At 49.2% G+C, this 19,978-nt stretch overlaps 1 protein-coding gene across 3 annotated transcripts; it reads left to right on the top strand.

Annotated features, from left to right (window-relative positions):
• Positions 1-14,032: 14,032 nt before the first annotated feature.
• On the top strand, positions 14,033-19,678 carry LOC102380272 (serine/threonine-protein kinase SBK1-like). Of its 3 annotated transcripts, none has more exons than XM_025213007.1 (4): positions 14,035-14,570; positions 15,554-15,712; positions 16,141-16,343; positions 16,564-19,678. In XM_025213007.1, the coding sequence occupies exons 2-4, from the start codon at positions 15,556-15,558 to the stop codon at positions 17,182-17,184; spliced, it is 981 nt and encodes a 326-aa protein (XP_025068792.1). In that variant the 5' UTR covers positions 14,035-14,570; positions 15,554-15,555; the 3' UTR covers positions 17,185-19,678. The 3 variants fall into 3 exon arrangements, with proteins under 3 accessions (XP_025068793.1, XP_025068792.1, XP_006031420.1); XM_006031358.3 differs by having other exon boundaries at positions 14,036-14,566; XM_025213008.1 differs by lacking the exon at positions 15,554-15,712 and having other exon boundaries at positions 14,033-14,566.
• The last annotated feature ends 300 nt before the right edge of the window (positions 19,679-19,978 follow it).

Here is a 19,978-nt window from a genome sequence, read left to right as displayed (position 1 = left end):
TCATCCAAGAACAGGGAGCTCTGAGAGATCTTCCTTCTTCTCAAAAGAACGTAACAGAAAAACGTAAGTTTCTAACCTGGCAAAGAATTTATGGAGCTGGAACACAGAGGGCCAGATCCTGGTTGGTGGGTCACACTTAATGACATCTCCAACTTGCAGAAGTTTGTGAGATTTGTCTCCATGTGTATCTTGCATATGTAGGCCTGGTGCGCCCAAGTTTGTGCTCCCCTCTCCAAAAAGAAGGGATGGGGTGGCCACGCAGGAGTGCTGTGAGAGGGATATTCCGTCTGTTCTCTATAGAGTCAGACCAGGACACAAACAGTTTAATTATATACAGGTTTATTAATATACATACCTACATATATACACCCCCCCAAAAAGTGATATCAATAAATATATACAATATATACACTTTACATATAAGGCTATATTCTATAATTGGTGACTAGGAAATTATGCCATCACCAATGCCCTCGAACCTAGCACAGGTAAGTAACTGATCTGAAACAGGTTAGCACAGGTAAGTCCAAATAACCAACAAGTAAATACAGGTGAACAGCAAATACATACCGGCAAGTCACAGGGGGTGGGTATAAACAAGGGATTCAACAACACAGATAAATATATCTACAATATACAACAGTTAAACAACAACTCCCATTAGAAATAACAAAATATAAGGCGCTACCTACAAAATATGAGGCGCCTGCACACCCTCCAGTGTATCAACGTCACTGTGAATAGTGGAGACTCCCCTTTGATGCTAGGAGCCCCTGGCTCCTGTGGGACCTCTGATCCCTTCGCAGCCCTCTGTCCCACTTTGGGCACCAAGGGCTCTGCCTGCTGCTTATGGTTGGGGGCTCAGGCCACCTTCTGCGGCTCCTAGGCCCAGGTCCCTGCCTGGGACCAGCTGCAGACTGAGCGTGCATGTGAGTCCTGGCCACGTGCCAGGAAATGGTGGACCTGAGCCACCTCTTGGCTCCCAGGGTCAGAGTCCCACCAGACCGCGCCACACTGTGCTATGCAGCTGGCTCTGGATTCCTGGCCTCATGCCAGGGGTTGCAGACCCGAGCTGCCTTGTGCAGCTCCCTGGGTCTGAGCTCCATGCACTGCTGCATGCACTGAGGTTCTGGCCAGATGCCGGGGGTTCCAGATCCGCGCTACCTTCTGTAGCTCCCAGGGTCTAAGCTCCACGCACTGCTGCATGCACCGAGTGGCTGGAGACCCAAGCTGCCTCACACAGCTCCCAGGGTCTTGTCCCGTGTGCCGCACTACGCACTGACTGGGGCTGAAGCCATCTGCCACTCCTGTCCCGCGAGAGATGTGTTCAGGGGCTCTTCAGGGCAACAGCATCCGCTCATTGGGCTGCTCTTCCCCAGCTCTTCTTAGCCCTGCTGTCTTCTCCATCCCTCGACGCATCTCCCTGCGTGTCAGGCACACTGTTTTTTTATCCCCTCCAGAGGCTTCCTGGATTGTAAAGGGACCAATCAGGGTGAGGTGGAGTTGGTCTACAAACAGATTCAGACTCTTCACCTCGCCCTGGTTAGGGGCAGGCCAGCCCCTCCCCGAGTGTTACCCAACTGGTGGGAACAGTCCATCAACTGGAATCAAGCTTCTCTAAGCCCTGAGCAATGGCTGACAAGCCCACCACACACATAAGCAACCAAGCATTGGTGAGGTGTTTTGCATAAAGGCTGAGAGGTTGAGCCTTTCTGTCCAGAGAGAAAGAGAGATGGACAGCCTGCCTCGGAAGGGGAGCCATACGTACCTAATTGTTGTGAGCCAGGACTCCCTGTTCTGACTTTCCCTCTGTGCAGACATCTCAGTGCATATGACTCACCCTGGGCCCTGAGCTCCCTGGGTAATATGTGATCCTGGTGTCCCTACAGCTGCAAGTGACTGTGAAGTTGGTACAAGGGGAAGTGAAAAGGAAGCAGGGAAGTCACCTTATCATGATTTCCAACATTATTTCTGTCCAGGGCATGTGGGCTTGGGGCCCCAGGAGTCTCACTGTGGATTTTGGTGGGGGAACAGTGTTAACCAGGGGGTGACCCTTCACCAGAGCCCCATAGGGATTCCCTTTCTCCACCTCTGAACAGGGATTGTGATTTCCTGGCCTTCACTAAGCCTTTCAGGATCGTAGGGCAGAACGAAAGAGCCATGACAATGCTTAGCATTAATGCATGCAACATCCTAGGCTTCCACCGGTTGGTGATAGTCCCTTCCACTCTCATTTCCATGGTGTGTACTCAATCAGAACCTTTGCTGCTACACAGCCTCCGAGGCGCTCCCTTCAGAGGTGCAGGGTTCCTGTGGCCGCAGCAAAGTCCCCATAGCAGCAGAGCTGTGCACTCACCCAGCCTCCTGACAGCTCAGGGCTCAATGGCTGTATCGGAGTGTATTTTCTGGTACCTGTAGATTCTGCTCTGTGATGCCTCAGTTACCCCACTCGAATTTGTGCTGTTCTTTATCAGTAGTGAAAGGTTTAACTTTCACTCTGGACTAGGACAGGTTAGGATATTGCTTTTTACATTGAAGTGTTTACACTGATAAACAATGGGCCACACGGGGGAACCACGTTGTATGGATCAACAGAAGCTTAATGCTATGCTGGTGTTTGAGGCTTATCTCATCTCCTGGGGGAAAGAGGTTCCAGAAATGCTCAGCAGGTATACATTATCTTATCATCACGGACCTCACTAAAGGTTACTGGCAAATACCGCTGGACTAAGACACCAGAGTCAAATGAGCATTCACTACCAGAGTGAAGATCTTTTTGAGATCCTGCTCTTACCTTCTGGCCTGCAGGGGGCACTGGCTACTTTTCAGAGTCTGGTACCTTAATTACTAAGGCAAGGAACAGACATTATATTTGCCCCAGGACTAGATGACCTCTGGAGGTCCCTTCCAGCCCTACTTCTTTATGATTCTATGTCAGGGGTGGGCAATTATTTTACCTGTAGGGCCACTTAATGAGTTTTGGTAAGCTGTTGAGGACCGCGTGCACAAAATCTTTTAGAACAGTGGTCTCCAACCTTTTTATGGTGAAGATCACTTTTTGGAACTAAAAGTCACCCCAGGATCTACTGCGGCCCCTTTCGTCCCCTGCCCCGCTCCACTGCCCCACCCCCTGCACCGCAGAGTGTCCCAGACCCGGCTGGGCTGGGGCCCGATCCCACTTCTGTGCCGTGGCTGCACTGAGCCTCACCCACCCGGCTGCCAAAAGAACATGGTGTTGTGCCCCAGCCCAGCCAGGTCTGCAAGTCTCCACAGCCAGTGGAGGGGGCTCCCGCTGCTGGGTGCAGCCTGGTGAAGGCCCTGGGGGCCTGTGCCCCCACCACCTGTGCACAGGATGAGGCAGCTGCTGCTGCGGGCTGCCCACTGCATCTTATAGTAGAACTGGAGGATCCCTGCATAAATGGTCCCTGTGCCACACCCCAGAGTCAGCTGAGACTCACCATGAAACAACAGGTTCCTATATAAACAAGTCTCACATCCCATCCCAGATGTAACTGCATCTCAGTGCCAGGTCATCGTATAAACAGTCCCTGCACACCTCGAGAGTACCTGTAAGTATCTGGCATCCAACACTAGGCCTGGGAGACCTGACTTGGTTGGCACCTGGGCCTTATCAGGGTCAGGAGGCCCTTGCATGCAGGCAACAGGTACCAGCCATGAGGACACAGCCCCACTCCTCACAGGAGAATGTGGTGTTTGCACTGCCAACCTGCTCTGAGCTGGGAAAACAGGCTGCAGGGAGGGACCAGGCGAGAGACACATGTCATCCCTGTCCTCTGGAGCAGGTGGCTGTGCTGTTTCCTGGCCTGTTGCTATGGTACCAGCATGGCCCTCTCTCCCAAGGGCCTTGCAGGCTGCGTGACCTGTAACACATGTCATTTTGGCCCAGTGCAGAGGGAGGGACCATGTTGCTGGGCCCCCCATCACTTCTGCCCTGCTACCCCCACCTGCACAGATCCAAGGGAGCCCCAGAAGATCCCCTGTGGGGGCAGGGTTCAGTTGTTAACAAGCGCTCCAGTGCAGTCATGTCACAAGAGGTTCCCAGCCTTGCAGCACACACTGCCCTGCAGAAACCCAACTTGCTGCACCTCACCCACATTGCTGCCTATGAACAGTACCTCTTGCACAAAAATACAAGACAGTGGCTGGGGCCCGACTGGGTTGTCTGGCCCCAGACAACAAAGAAAATCAAACCTGCTTGTCTGGCCCCAGACAACAAAGAAAATCAACCCCCCCACCAAGAAAATCAAACTCCGCTAATGGCTTGCAAACTATTAGGTGTAAAAGACAGTGGAGTGCTTGTGTTACCCAATACCAGACCCGGGCCATAAGATAATAACAGTCATGGTAACAGTCCTCAATCTTCTACCACACCTGAACCTAAAAAACCAAAAGCGATGGTTAAAATTATTGGCAGAGACCTGACACACTCATTATATCTATATAACAACACTCAGAGAGCAAGTCAGAAAGCCAAGTGGCCTAGAGAAAAACCTACAAACTACATCTACGTCTCAATTGAGCTAAGCATCACTAAAGAAAACAAAATAGTTAAATATCCACTTCAAAGCAAAGCCTGTAACAGACAAGAAAAGCCAAGATGCACTGAAAACATTACTATAAATATATCCTAGTTACCATATTTCCCCTTTGATTAAGACCTATTTCCCAAAGCAATATCTGTCTAAAGTTTTAAATGGTTTAGTATGCTAAATCAGTGTACATGACTGCATCTAACCTACCTATCTCACACCTATTGTCTGGTTCTCAGTGCCTTGCATTTTCATTTATTAATTAAGGCATATTTCTCAGAATAGGCAGTCAATTTCTAAACGTTTATTATGCTAAACCAGTGTATTTTCCTGAAACTCATACCTGTTGTGTCCAATGGTCTCTGATCTTCACTATCTCCATAAGGCATTTGATGCAGCTATATTTTAGGCTCCATTTTTAAAATAACTACAGAAAAATTGTATTCTGTGATTAACTTCCTAAAGGCAGTAATGACGCATAGTGGGTGTACGGGGGTGCATGTGCACCTCCTGAGAATGCCAGTGCACCCCCTGACTGGCCACACTTGCCGCTCAGGTGATGGGCGGGGGGGGCAGGCGGGAGTGCCCCCTGTGAATGCCAGCCAGGAAGTGGGGGCTTCCCTTTGTGGTTGGCCGCGGTGGGACCTCCCCCGTTGTTGTGATTGACAGCGGGGGGACCCCCCGGTCAGCAAGATTGGCTGCGGGGAGACCCCCCACCGGTCACTGACTGGTTGCTGGTGGGGCATGTGCCCCCCTGACTAGAGGTGGCACCAGTTGCCCATGCCTAAAGGTATCTCATTCAATCGATATCCATCCCATTTGATTCCAAGATCAGTTTGAAAATGTCACAAACACGTTAATTTTGTCCTTGCCTGTGTGCAGGCCGGGAGCGACCCGAGCCCTTTTCTGTGCTGCACACGGGCTGTGGCCAGCAGCCCGGGCACGCCGGGTTGGAGAGGGAAGGCCGTCGAGCTGGAATTAGTCACAAACGCTTAGCGGTAGTTTTAAAGATTGTTTACTTACACCGAGATGGCAGTGGTGTAGGCTGGAAAACTTGCTTGAGTTGCGGTTACAGACAGAAAACAAAACAAAACTCGAACCTGCAGGGCGTCGGTCGTCTGGCAAGGACTCACACGAAGTTTGCTAGGCTCCGTGGGTCCGGTTCTTTTGCGCGCGGGAAGGCATACGTCTGGACTGCACTTGGCGACGGGGAGAGGCTAGAGGTTGATCAGACCTCTGTTGCCTGCTTCAAATGCGTTGGGTCCGTAAGGATCCGCAGCGCTTAGAGATCTTCACACAGCGTGAAGTCTCCTCCTCCCGGTGTTCGTGGAGTCCTCCAACTTGGGCGGAAACCACTCAAGCCTCTTATACGGCTAGCAAGCCAATCACTAGCTGCCACGTATGAATAATTTAGAACTGGCAATAATGGGACTCGAATTAGCATACAAATGGCGGGAACTCTTTGCAACGAGCATTTCTGTGCTGCAACAAAGAAATGCACCCTGCAAAGAAAGCTTCAAATTGGCGGGAAATTCTCCCTTGCACCGGGGTTCTCTTTTGCAGCAGAAAACTCCACCATGCAAAGAAGCTATAATTTAGCGGGAACAATTTAGCAGTGCCGAAGCACACAAAAACAAAAATCACACCCTTTGGGTTCTGACAGCCTGCTTTGTTCAGACTTTGATTAACCAACTATCAGGAAGGAATGCTTTGAAGCTATACAATTAAAACAGTATAACTAGCAAGACAGAACTGCCAGCAAGGTATGTACAGTCCAGGGAAGATCAAGAAGCCATCCTGCCACCCAGCCAACAAGTGAAGTACCCATGCTCCATAAAACTGTACAAGAACTGCTTCCTGCCTGCATTGGGTAAAGATCTCTGTGCAGCTAAGATAATGCAAGGACAGTAATAGCTTATTTATTGAATATTAAGGACAAGTCTTTTGTTTTTCTGTCATTTAGTTTTATAGTTTGTTGGTACTTATTAAAGCAAGCCTTTCCGCTCTTCATCAACCAAGTGTTGTGTCAATTCCTAAAGCACTTGGTTTAGAAATTTGGTTTCTAAGTGCAACAACATTTTTGTGCCACAGGCACAGAGGCACCTGGTTGGCAGGACCAGCTCACACCGGGCATGGAGGAGAGTTAAGGGCTGCAATCATGTAAGGCAGACAGCAGCAGAACCCACAAACTTGGACCCCAGAGCCCTGTCCCCCAGCCATGGCATCCTCTTTCAATTCTCCCAGTTCCTCTCACTCTTGATCTGTAGCCCTCTGCTTATCTGGCACTGGGTTCCCCAGCTTCTCACTCAAAGCCGATTAGGAAAGAATAGCTCGCCCTGCCCTGAAGAGAAGCTAACTGCAGCAAGGGGACCAGGGGGACAGCAGCCTTCAGGCATCTCCAAGGGGAAAATATGTCTCTCCCAGAAGTGGAAATTCACATGGCAAATCTTAGCTAGATGTCTCCAAGGCAAGATGTCATTAGACAGTTTCCCAACATGATACCAAGCTGCTCCAGTATCCCCACTTGCAGACATTTGACTCCTTTTGTCTCCAGGAACCCTTGATAGTCAATAGATTTAGTATCAAACTCACCGGCTTTGCAGCACTGGTCTGCAGGGAGCAGAAGTAGGGTTCAGTGGGCCTAGTTCTACTCTGGCACTCATTGCAGTGCTATGGAGGTGCATCCTGTTCCCTATATAAATCACCCTGCTCCAGAAGTGCATGCAGCTCAGCATCTAGTGAAAGCTTCCTGTAGCCAACCCCAATTCCTTGCCCCAGAGGCAGCAACATCTCAACTCCAGGTGATGGGTCTCTGTGTGGTGGGAGAAACCTCCCTAAGGTTCGTTGTCTAGCTGTAATTTGATTGACAGACAACGCGGGTAAAGAAAGACAGCTGTTTATTTGCTCAAACAAAGACCATAAAGCCAGCAAAAGGCAAAATGGCCCCCCCCTAAGGGTGAGGTGATCTTTTATACTTATTACAACAAGGCAAGACTTCATGGTTAACAAAAAAAAGCAATACTTGGGCGGTGCTTTTCAAATCTTTGTAACAGCATATTTCTATTAAGCTGAATTAGCACTTTTTAAAGCTAAAAGTTAAGTAACAGTAACATTATAATATGTTAGCAAAACCTTACACAGTAGTAGATACTTTTCAAGGACACAACCAGTGCACCCAGAACAATGGTTTCCCTGTCTTATCTTACTTCTTGCTGTAGCTGATTTTTCAGCACACAGACACAGAGATACTTGCTGCTTTTAACTCAGAAAATGCTTAATACAGTTAAAATGATTACTTGACACAAGCAAAGGCTTAGCTATCAATCTGCCTTGTGGTCAGCTGCATTGCTAGGCCACAGGTCATGCCTTGTATTCAGCTGTAAAGCTAATACTTCCTAATAATCTAAATTATTGTAAACCTAACAGTATGCTTATCAGAAAACTATTCTATTTCAGGGTAATAACAAACCTGCGCACTACAAGGAGTACATGCATGACAAAAATACTGAGGTGGGGGGCATGGAGGTGGAATGCTTTTAGACCCAGTACTTTGGGACCTGAACATACTAGCAACAGCTTCCAAAAGGGCCACAGGGGCCGCGTCTACACATCCCTAAGGTACCATTGTTACTGTGCTGTCATTTAGTACTTCCTTATGAAAGGAATAAAAGACAGCACAGTAACAGCCCATACTGTGCTCTGTATGCAGCACACAGTTATTTTTTGGCACTAGGTCACTAGCAACACGCTCTAATGGGGGAGCATGTCGCTACAGAGACCTAGCTGCGGCATCACGATTCTTTCCTGCAGACTCTATGTTGCTCTAGCACATTGCTACAGCAATGTAGCTTGTCATATAGATGCACCTAGTGTTTAATATTCAGATCCTATCTGGTGAGTCCTTTATGTTAGAGCTGTTAACAAACATACATCTGCACCCAACCCACTGCATCTAGCCCACAAAGCTGCTTTATCCAACCTGCTGGGATACTGGTGGGCTACCAGAAGTCGGGGGAAATGGCCAGAGAGTAGTGGTCTATCACAAGATCCAGGGTCTTCTGGTCCTGACAAACTTGGTGACTGGCAGTAGGAGGGTGAGTGAAGGCTGATACAGCCTCCAGCCATTTCTCCTGTTGTCACTGCTGTGACCACAGCTCCTCAAGTGCTGGTCTCGTTGCTGCCCGCACCATCCTGCTGTCATAGTTACATACCCCAGACCTTGTGTCAGTACTAGAGATGCTGGTGCTGCACAAGGCACGTAGAAGCAGTTTTGCTTCTGGCATGGGGCATGCAGTAGAAGCTGGAGCTACACTGTTCCCTGAACCAGAGCCAGAGCTGCTGCCACCACTGCTACCATCATGTGCCCCAGGTCAGACCCAGAGCTACTAAAGGCATGTGCCCCAGGCTGCATCTGGCCCATAAGGGCCATGGTCTAAATCCAGCCTATGGTGCAAGGTGAGTTTTACACCCCATGACTTAAGCCATATCTAACCTGAAATTTTACCATGCCAAGCAACGGCACTGTGTTGCTCATGAACCAGAAGCAAAGATGATGATTTGGCACAGTGCTGCAGGCAGGCTATTGTCCTATGACTTCAGTCAGTGTTAATTAACCCCTATGAAGGGCTGCATGAACACAGCAGCACACAATCTGGTCCAGGAAGAAAACCATATGAAGCAGTATAGCATGCATGGCAGAAGATGTATGCATGTGACCCACAATCCACAAGTTGCTCTGCACAGTTGCCCAGATGAGATACACCTTGCACAGGCAGAGCAGGCTGTCTCAGGATTGAGGAACCGGTCAAGTCCAATGTAGATGCCATTTTGGAAACTCAAATGGTGCTGAGGCCAAGGGTGAGTCTTATACACTTATAGTGAAAATCTGACAGGCTAAAGTAGATTTATCCTTGCTGGGATGGGACTGGGAAAAGGCACACATTGGGAAATCTTATGTTACCCTAGCTATTAAAAAACTTGGAAAGATTCCCCAACTCCCAGACCCTCTCTCACCTACTGACTCCTCAATTTACATCTTCACTGACTGCTTTCCTTGCATGCAGACTAGCCTCTGGCTTCTTTACTATTCATTCCATCCAGGAAGAGCACAGAACAACTGCAGATGCTTCCTCAGCCTGCAGAAGGGTATTTATACCAGAAAGCTTGCTAAGAAGAATTTTTTCAAACTATCTGAGTTGCTCTAATAAAAGATATCAGATTTACCCAAAAAAACATGTCTACCTTGAATAGATTTTTACATGAATAGGCTGTCTCAACTGGTTTTATGCCCCCATGCTCCCTTGCACCCAGATGCTCCACTCTGCAAGATAACTGTCTCCCAAAGAACTTGGGACATGGAGAGGGGATGAGACAGGAAGCAAAGTCTTTGATGATTAGATGTTGGAAGGAGTTGGTGGTTGTTGCTGATAAAATCCCATGATCTGAGTTGGAAATTCAGCTCATCTCCATAGGGACAGTCAGAAACAGCTTACCCAGATGTACATACACTCCCCAGGGTATGGAACTCAGGTGTGTGTGTGTGTGTGTGTGTGTGTGTGTATATGTGTATATATATATAGTGTGTGTGTATTGTCTTTGTGTGTGTATATATATATATATTGTGTATATATATCCAGCTCGGTATATCTTCAGCTGTGTTTATCTACAGCTTCATATATCTACATCTCTTTGTATCTACCTCTGTGCATATCTCCAGGTCTGCATATCTCCATCTTTGAAGAGCTCCAGCTTCATATATCTACCTGTATATATATGTCCAGGTCAGTATATCTTCAGCTCTGTATATATCTAGCTTCATATATCTTCATCTCTATGTATCTACCTCTCTGAATATCTCCAGCTCTGAATATCTCCAGGTGTAAATATTTCCATCTATCAATATTTCCACCTCTGAATATCTCCAGCTATTAATATCTTCACCTCGGAATATCTCCAACTCTGTATAGCTCCAGCTCTGAATAACTGCAGCGCTCAATATCTCCAGCTTTATATGTCTAGCTGTCTATATATTTGCACCTCTGCATGTGTCCACCTTCATAGATCTACATCTCTATATCTGTACCTCGCTGAATATCTCCAGCTTTGAAGAACTGCAGCTTCATATGTCGACATGTCTATATATGTCCAGATCTAGGTATCTCCTGATTCATATGCCTACATCTCTATATATGTCCAGCTCTGAATATCTCCAGCTTCATATATGTACATCTCTAGATTTCTCCAGCTCTACATATCTGCAGATTCATACCTCTACCTATTTATATATCGACCTCTCTGAATATCTCCAGCTCTGCATATCTCAAGGTCTAAATATCTTCAGCTCTGAATATCTCCAGCTCTGAATAGCTCCAGCTTTCTGTATCTACCTGTCTATATATCTCCAGCTCTGCACGTCTCCAGCTTCATAGATCTACATCTCTATATATTTACCTCTCTGAATATCTCCAGCTTCATATAGCCACCTGTATAGATATATCCAGCTCTGTCTATTTTCAGCTCTGCATATGTCCAGCTTGAAATATCGACATCTCTATATATCGACTTCTCTGAATATGTCCAGCTCTGAATATCTCCTGTTCTAAATCCTTCCAGCTATCAATATCTCCAGCTCTCAATATCTTGAGCTCTGCATTTCTCCGGATATGAATATCTCCAGCTTTATGTGTCTACCTGTCTATATATTTCCACCTCTTCATATCTCCAGCTTCATAGATCTACATCTCTATATATTTACCTCTCTGAATATCTCCAGCTTCATATAGCCACCTGTATATATATATCCAGCTCTGTCTATTTTCAGCTCTGCATATGTCCAGCTTGAAATATCGACATCTCTATATATCGACTTCTCTGAATATGTCCAGCTCTGAATATCTCCTGTTCTAAATCCTTCCAGCTATCAATATCTCCAGCTCTCAATATCTTGAGCTCTGCATTTCTCCGGATATGAATATCTCCAGCTTTATGTGTCTACCTGTCTATATATTTCCACCTCTTCATATCTCCAGCTTCATAGATCTACATCTCTATATCTGTACCTCGCTGAATATCTCCATTTTTGAATAACTCCAGCTTCTTATGTAGACATCTCTATATATGTCCAATTCTCGGTATCTCCTGATTCAGCTGCCTACATCTCTGAATATCTCCAGCTCTGAATATCTCCAGCTCTGAATATCTCCAGCTCTGAATATCTCCAGCTCTGAATATCTCCAGCTCTGAATATCTCCAGCTCTGAATATCTCCAGCTCTGAATATCTCCAGCTCTGAATATCTCCAGCTCTGAATATCTCCAGCTCTGAATATCTCCAGCTCTGAATATCTCCAGCTCTGAATATCTCCAGCTCTGAATATCTCCAGCTCTGAATATCTCCAGCTCTGAATATCTCCAGCTTCATATATGTACATCTCTAGATTCCTCCAGCTCTACATATCTCCAGATTCATACCTCTACCTATTTATATATCGACCTCTCTGAATATCTCCAGCTCTGCATATCTCAAGGTCTAAATATCTCCAGCTCTGAATAGCTCCAGCTTTCTGTATCTACCTGTCTATATATCTCCAGCTCTGCACATCTCCAGCTTCATAGATCTACATCTCTATATATCTACTTTCCTGAATATCTCCAGGTGTAAATATCTGGAGCTCTGAAGAGATCCAGCTTCATATATAGAGAGCTGTATATCTATCTATATGCAGCTCAGTATATCTTCAGCTCTGTATAGCTCCAGCTTCATATATCTACATGTCTACATATGTCGAGCTCTATATACCTCCAGATTCATCTCTCTAAATCTCTATGTATCTACCGCTCCGTATATCTGTATATATATTGTAGGGGGATTTAGGAACTTTTTGATTCGACTGGCGTGTTGCGGGACCTGTGGAAAATTGTGTGGGGATTGGGTAAAAGTCGGCCTACGCGGATGTGGTGTGTGAGGGAAATGGCGTGGGCATTTGGAAAGCTTTCTTGACGGCACGTGATGGCTTTTGCGTGGGAAAGTGGTCATTTTGTGTGGGGATTGATTTCAGCACTCTTCATGGGAATGTGCTGGGCCGGCCCCCGGGCGTCATTTCCTCGACTGCGGTGCGGTAAGCGGTGCGTGCGTTTTCATTCCCGTGAAAGTGTCTGACGAGGGTCTGCCCTTTCCCGCAGGCTCCTCCTCGTGCCCCCGTCCTTGGAGCCAGCGTCTCAGCGAGGGGCCGCAGCGTGACAGGAGCGGGACATGGGGCAGAAGGGCCCCCGGGACGTGTCGTGTCGTGTGGCGTCTGCAAGGGTCACTCTGGGCAGTCCGAGGTGTGTGCGGGGCCTGCAGCCGTCCCTTGGAAGCAGCCAAGGCCCCACGGGCGACAGGTGAGTAGGTCTTTCTGCTTTGACACGCTCAGCGGACGCTCAGCTTCTGCCTGGATGCACATCACCACGTAGCCTGCTCCAGCGCTAACACATCCAGTCATGCCAGCTCTTGCCTCTACTGCTGGCAGCACCCTCCCAAAACAATGAGCTGCACGTGGGCTGTGTGGTGGGAGAAACCTCGCTAAGGTTCGTTGTCTAGCTGTAATTTGATTGACAGACAACGCGGGTAAAGAAAGACAGCTGTTTATTTGCTCGAACAAAGACCATAAAGCCAGCAAAAGGCAAAATGGCCCCCCCCTAAGGGTGAGGTGATCTTTTATACTTATTACAACAAGGCAAGACTTCATGGTTAACAAAAAAAAGCAATACTTGGGCGGTGCTTTTCAAATCTTTGTAACAGCATATTTCTATTAAGATGAATTAGCACTTTTTAAAGCTAAAAGTTAAGTAACAGTAACATTATAATATGTTAGCAAAACCTTACACAGTAGTAGATACTTTTCAAGGACACAACCAGTGCACCCAGAACAATGGTTTCCCTGTCTTATCTTACTTCTTGCTGTAGCTGATTTTTCAGCACACAGACACAGAGATACTTGCTGCTTTTAACTCAGAAAATGCTTAATACAGTTAAAATGATTACTTGACACAAGCAAAGGCTTAGCTATCAATCTGCCTTGTGGTCAGCTGCATTGCTAGGCCACAGGTCATGCCTTGTATTCAGCTGTAAAGCTAATACTTCCTAATAATCTAAATTATTGTAAACCTAACAGTATGCTTATCAGAAAACTATTCTATTTCAGGGTAATAACAAACCTGCTCACTACATCTGTATCCAAGCCCTGACAGCTCATAACAAAGATGGCTGCAGCTCAGAACTGAATGAGTGGTGTATAACACCGCTGCCCTAGGAGCACCTGCAGCTCAGCATCAGGAAAGGAGTCCATGTATAAACAGTCTCTGTGTCCACCCCAGAGATGGCTGCATTTTGGCACAGATCATATTTCCCTTTCCACAATGTATGAAAGCCCCCTGGGACCCTTTATGAAGGGGATTTTCATGGAGGTTCCTAGAGCCAGGTGACAGAGGGATCTGTTTCTCAACTATGTGCCCCCTCACCCTGTTCTGTCCCCCCAGCTCTTCAGGGGCTCTGGGAAGGGGGTATAGTTTTCAGGTGCCTGCAGCTGACTTTCCAGGAACATCTGGGATGCAGCTAATCCCAGAGCCAATAGTGCTAGGGGGTGGGTAAGGGGTAGAGTGTCCAGCTCCAGTGGGTAAAAATAACCCTGATAACTAGCTGCTAATCCCAGCCCCCAGCATACACCACACACAAGTTCATGCAGCCAGCTGGGATCCCCAGTATCATGCCCCCACCCCTGGTCTCATGCAGCCAGCTGGGATCAGCAGCCACTGGGACTTCAGATGCCAAACACATGAACACACAGATGAGATAAAAGGAGGACTCCAGGGGCCACTGGACATACAGGCAGGCAGACAAGCACAGGCACTGGCACAGACAGACAAGCACAGGCACAGAAATAGCCTCACACAAACACACACATAGACACAGAACAGGAAGACAGAGAGAGACCTGGGATCGGCCACTTGTGCACAGTGACTGCCCTCTGGCTACTTGCAGGTAGGTAAGACCCCTATTCTTTTTTGTCTTGTGCTCCCTCCATGCTCCAGCCCCATCTCAGCTGCTTTACCTCTCAGCTCTAGCAGGCTGTGCTCCAGAGGGTACCAGGGGGGTGTCTAGAGCTGCCCTTCAAGATTTGTGCACGAAGCAATGTGGGGTGCAGTGACATCGGTGCTACTGGGCAACCTAGCCAGGTTCTTTCACAGCCCTGGGTGGAGAGTGGCATTAGTGGCTGGAGCTGGGGAGTGGCTGGGATTCCTGGGTTCTCTCCATGGTTCTAACCTAAGACCCTGATGAAGAACCAGAGGAAATTCTGCTGTGAATTTTCCCCATTAGGGCCCAAGTGCCAGGACCTCTGGCCCATGGTAGTATCTGGGGGATGGTGCAGGCCCCATAGTGTGGGAAGGTGCTTCACTTGGCGGTGGTATTGCTCTTCCCCAGCCCAGCATTCAGGGACGGGGCTAAGCCCTTCCCGTCCCCTGCACAGGGTGGAGATGTCAGCCTTATGTGTGAAACCATATGGCCACTGGGGCCTGCACCCCAGCACTTGTCCCAGACCACTGAGAGTGGCCATTCCTGAGCAGACCACACTTGGACCCGACGGGGACTCTGGGCATAACAGACCATTGTTGGCTGCATCACAGCACAGGAATAGGGGTCCCTCTATAAACAGTCCCTGTTCCCCACCCCACTGATGGTTGCCAGGCATGGGGGTTCTGTAAAACAAGGCTCCTTGAGCTCTGTATAAATGACCCCCACAGCCCACCTTGTGGCAGCTGCATTTCAGCCCCAGACAAGGAATCTGTATAAAAAGCAATGCCCACCTCCCACCCCGAGTGCCTCACCCCAAAAGTGGCTGCATTTCTGTGTCAGGTGCATCATAAGGAGCAGACTGAGCATCTGCTGTAGATTGCCAGAGCAGTTGGTGCAGGATAGTGAGGCTGTTGTTCCATGGTTGACAACGCCTTTCTCCCTCCCTTTTCACAGCCATGAACCTGCTCCCTGCTAAGCAGTGCCTGGAGGAGATGGTGCTGCTGACAGAGCAGAACCTACCTCAGGTGAAGGTTCAGGAATCATACACCATCCTGCAAGAGCTGGGCAGTGGTGCCTATGGGCATGTCCTGCTGGCCATGCACCAGCAGCAAGGTATGGCCTGACTGCCATGCAGGAAGAAGGGGCTGTGTGGCAGGGTACCCCTATCTTTCCCCCTCCTCCAGAAACCATGCTTTCTAGTCTACTTCATGACGGGCACTAACTTGCTGCCTCCTTTGACCTCTGTCTTGGTTCACAGGGCACTATCAGATACTCTATCATGTCATGTAGTGGTCCCCTGGGATATGGGAACCTGGGTAGCCCCTGGTCATATAGTTCTGCATGTGGATAGGAGTATTGGGATGGCTGGGCCCTCAATTATGATTAGGGCAGAGCACAAGGATGGCTGGGCCTGTGGGTCTGATCTGGAGGTACCAAAGTGGCCACTCCCTGGATCGGACCTAGGGGTACCAGGCTGGCTTGGAGCTGATCAAGTATGAGGGCCTGGTACCCCAGACCCCTGATGCCAACTGTGCCTGCAGGTACCCCTATGGCACTGAAATTCATTGGGAAGCGGGACACAGAGCTGCGGGGCTTTCTGAGTGAGTACTGCATCTCGCTAAGCCTCTCGGCCCATCCCTGCATCGTGGGTGCCTTGGGCATCGCCTTTCAGACTGACCACCACTACGTCTTTGCTCAGGAGATAGCCCTTTCCAAGGACCTGCTCTCCATCCTTCATCCCCAGGTACAGTCCACTCCAGAGTCATTCTTTACTTGGCACCTGTGCCTGGGCATGGGAAGCTCAGGGTGGATATGGAGACTACCCCTTCTATAGGGGCCTGGCCTCAATCTGGTTGGGTGTGGGGGTACTCCATGGATGTGGAAGTGGGACTTGGGGCCTCTTCATTATGGACAGTGTGGGGTGGGGTGTTTCTGCGGTGCCTGGATCTAGCCTTCTCACCCAGGTGGGGATCCCCGAGGTGAAGGTGAAGCGCTGTGCCCTGCAGATCTCCAGTGCCCTGGAGTTCATGGGAAACAAGGGACTGGTGCACCGCGACATTAAGCCTGAGAATGTGCTGCTCTTTGACCCTGAGTGTCGGCGTGTCAAGCTGACTGACTTTGGGCTGAGTTGTCCCCGGGGCACTGCCATCGAAGCCCTGCCAGAGAATCTGCCCTACACAGCACCTGAGCTGTGCTGCCTGAGCGCTACAGACCACCTGCCTGCCCAGCCCAGTTTGGATGCCTGGGCACTCGGTGTGCTGCTCTTCTGCACACTCACTGGCTACTTTCCCTGGCACACAGCCACTGACCAGCACCACCGGAAATTTGAGAAATGGCACCGCAGCCCCCGTATCCACCCCTGCCCACCGCGCTGGGAGTGTTTCACACCTGAGGCCTTGGAGATGTTGCGGGGGCTGCTGACACCTGACTCTGCACAGCGCAGCCCACCCACCACCATCATGAGCTGCATCAAGCACCCTTGGCTGAAGCCTAAGGAGCAGGGGGCTGTGGGTGGGGGCAGGATCCACGTTCCTGAAAGGCCAGTGGGCAGCAGAATCCTACTGGGAAGGAGCTGGCGATGCTAAGTCCTGCCCCTGTGGGCATCAAGGCACCAGGCCTGGGTTGAAGAGATGCAGGGACCAAGGACTCAGGGGATGCACTGTTTGGCTGGGACCATTGCCAGGTGCTGGGGCTACAGTGGAGGGGCGGCGGTCAGAGCAATACTGTGGCACAGGGAATAAAGCCATGATCCTGAGATCTCCTTTCTCTGCATTAGGGACCACAGCTCTTGGAAAGTTAGGGGCTGAGATCACCCTGCCCTCACACTGCCCAGCTCAACACCACAGGCCCATCCAGCCCCACCTCCCTTCCCCCTATCAGTTGAGTGGAGGTCTTCTGTGGTCCCTGAATTGATACAGCTGCTCTTGTGCCCTGCTGCTGCAGATTTTCTTGAGCTAGGAGGACTAAGGCTTCTCCCCAGCATGTACACATGCTACTGGGGGAAATTGTGCAGCGTGCATACTGACAAGTAGGCAGTGTGGGAGGGGGCAGACCCCCAGTAAGGGGGTGTGTAGAGGTGGGGAAGGCACCGTGCTTTGTGCCCTGGCCTTGCCTGTGTCTGACACCAGGTGCCAAGGCCTTGAGACATGAACCTTTGGGTGCAGCTGTAACCAGAAACTCTTAATGAGTGGCCAAGACCAGTGGCTTCACACGCAGCTGCTAAATATAGAGCAGAGCAGCAGGAAGCAGCAGCATGCAGTCTGGACCACTGGGCCAATGGGGCCCAGGAATCAGAAAAGGAGAGCAGGGTGGGAAGTGAGGGGCACTGGTGGTACTAGGGACAGGAGATCACAAAAGCAGGCTGGAAGGTGACCTTCAATTGGCTGCAGCTTGAGGTAGCCTTGTTTGTGAACCTAGGGTCTTGAGTGCAGGTGGCTCTGGGGTGATAGAGTGCAGGGGATGACCTGCAGATGCCCATAGCAGAGATTCAAAACAGGGGTCTGGTGCCAGGCAGAGGCTTCTGGAAGCAGTTAGGGGACCAAGCATGGAAAAATAGCAGTTCAGGTGGCTCCTTCCCAACTGTGACTGTGAGGCCTTGTCTGAAAAGGGGACAGGGCAGGAGGTGCTGAAACACCACTCTCCATTCCCAGCCTCTTGCTCCCTGTCAAAGCAAAGGGCACTAACACAGCCTGGCTGGCTGAGCCCCATGGAGTATGTGTCTGCCCAGGCAGTGCCCACTTCCAGAAATGCCACCCTCATCTCAGGGTCTCTGTCTTGATCAGGAAGGTTCCCCAGGCTTCAGGAACCAGGCTTTTGCCACTGGCTACAAAGAGACCAAGGCTGGTCTTACCCACAAGCACCCCCACCCCAGTGTCCATCACATTTCTGGTCCAGCTGCCCTATCAGGCCCACTGAGCAATCTCTGAGCCCCCACCCCACCCCAAGGTTACAGGCCCTGTGCAATCACTTTCCCTGCATGGATCCCTGTGATGTTGCTAGGCTCAGAGTGGGCACTAGGCTGCAGCCCCAGTACAGGCAGGATCACCTAGCAGGCAGGGCTGACTCACTGACTGCCAGCCCTTGGCTTATGGAAGCAGAGGTGGGTACAGAAAGAATCTTTCCAAAACAAAGTGTTGTTTAATGTCATCACCAGGAACTGGACTTGGCCAGGGAATACGGCTGCAAACAACAAAGACCTCCGCCCTGTTTATCAGCCCCTTGGCAGGACCCCAGGCACTGTGCTCACAGGAGCACAGTGTCGCCTGCCCCACTGCCAGTCCCTGCAGTCACAGGGCCCCTGTTGTGTAATCTTCTTCATAAACCAGCCTGCTCCCTCCTCAGAGATCGCCTGGCTCCTACCCCACTGCTCTGACAGGCGGCTGTTTCTAGCCTTCCCTGCTCCTGCGGGCAGGAGCCCGCAGAGGAGCAAGCTCCCTACCATCTGCCTTCCTCACAGCAGTGGTTATATCCATTTCCAGATCCTTCAACCTGTCAGTTGCATCAGCATCCATGTTCCTGATGAAGTCCAAGACAGTGGGCTCTTTGGGGGGTCTGAGCCACCCCCTGATTATCTTTAATTTTGACCCTCAATTCAGCATGAAGTGGCCCTGATCCTCTGGATTTATTGGTAAGGAGCATTCCCCTTTCACCATTTCTCCTCTCTCCCCTGTTGGGCAAGGACCATTTTCATTTCTGAATTCACCCCCATGAAACAAACAGTGTTAAATTCAGTCTGGATAGGGATCTGAGTCCCTCCACTCCCCACCTCACCTGTCCATCAGCTGACTAGTTCAGACTGTCCAAGCACAGAGCAGGCCCCTGCTGAAGAAGACAATGAGGGATTTTTGACGGAGAATGGGTAGTGATGACTCTGAAACTCATGCTAGGCTCGGGCATACTCACAAAAGTTAAAATTCAGAATACTGATGCTAACCGCATAATGCAAGAGGATGAGAGTTCATGGCTAGGCCATCTGAGAAGAAATAATGAAGTACCTCCTCTAGCTTATCTTGCTATATTCAGGATGATTTCAGGCAGGCTCCTTGTTGTCTGGTGTGTAACTGTGTGAAATGTCTATCCTTAATTAATTAGTATGGTAAATATTTCTTTTGCAATTAACTTGTGTTTATGTGCAGGAAGAGACATTCTCCATATGTGATAGGTGTCTCCTCTTGATTTAGTTTTGTTTTTGTTCTTCTCTCATGATTTACCTTGTTTTCCAAGGACACTTATGTTTTCCTGGTTGTTAATAAGTTTCTTGATATGTTCCAAACTGGATAACCTTTTGTCACTGAAGAAGGTAACTCATTCAAATTAGAAATTTCTGATAACCAATAATGAGTAGGTTGATTAACAGGATTTTCCTGTCAATTACTGCTT

This window comes from Alligator sinensis, unplaced genomic scaffold (assembly GCF_000455745.1).
Source record: "Alligator sinensis unplaced genomic scaffold, ASM45574v1 scaffold882_1, whole genome shotgun sequence".
Lineage (NCBI taxonomy): Eukaryota > Metazoa > Chordata > Crocodylia > Alligatoridae > Alligator > Alligator sinensis.
The sequence above is the reverse complement of the archived record's forward strand: the minus strand, read 5'-3'. Positions and strand labels throughout refer to the sequence as shown.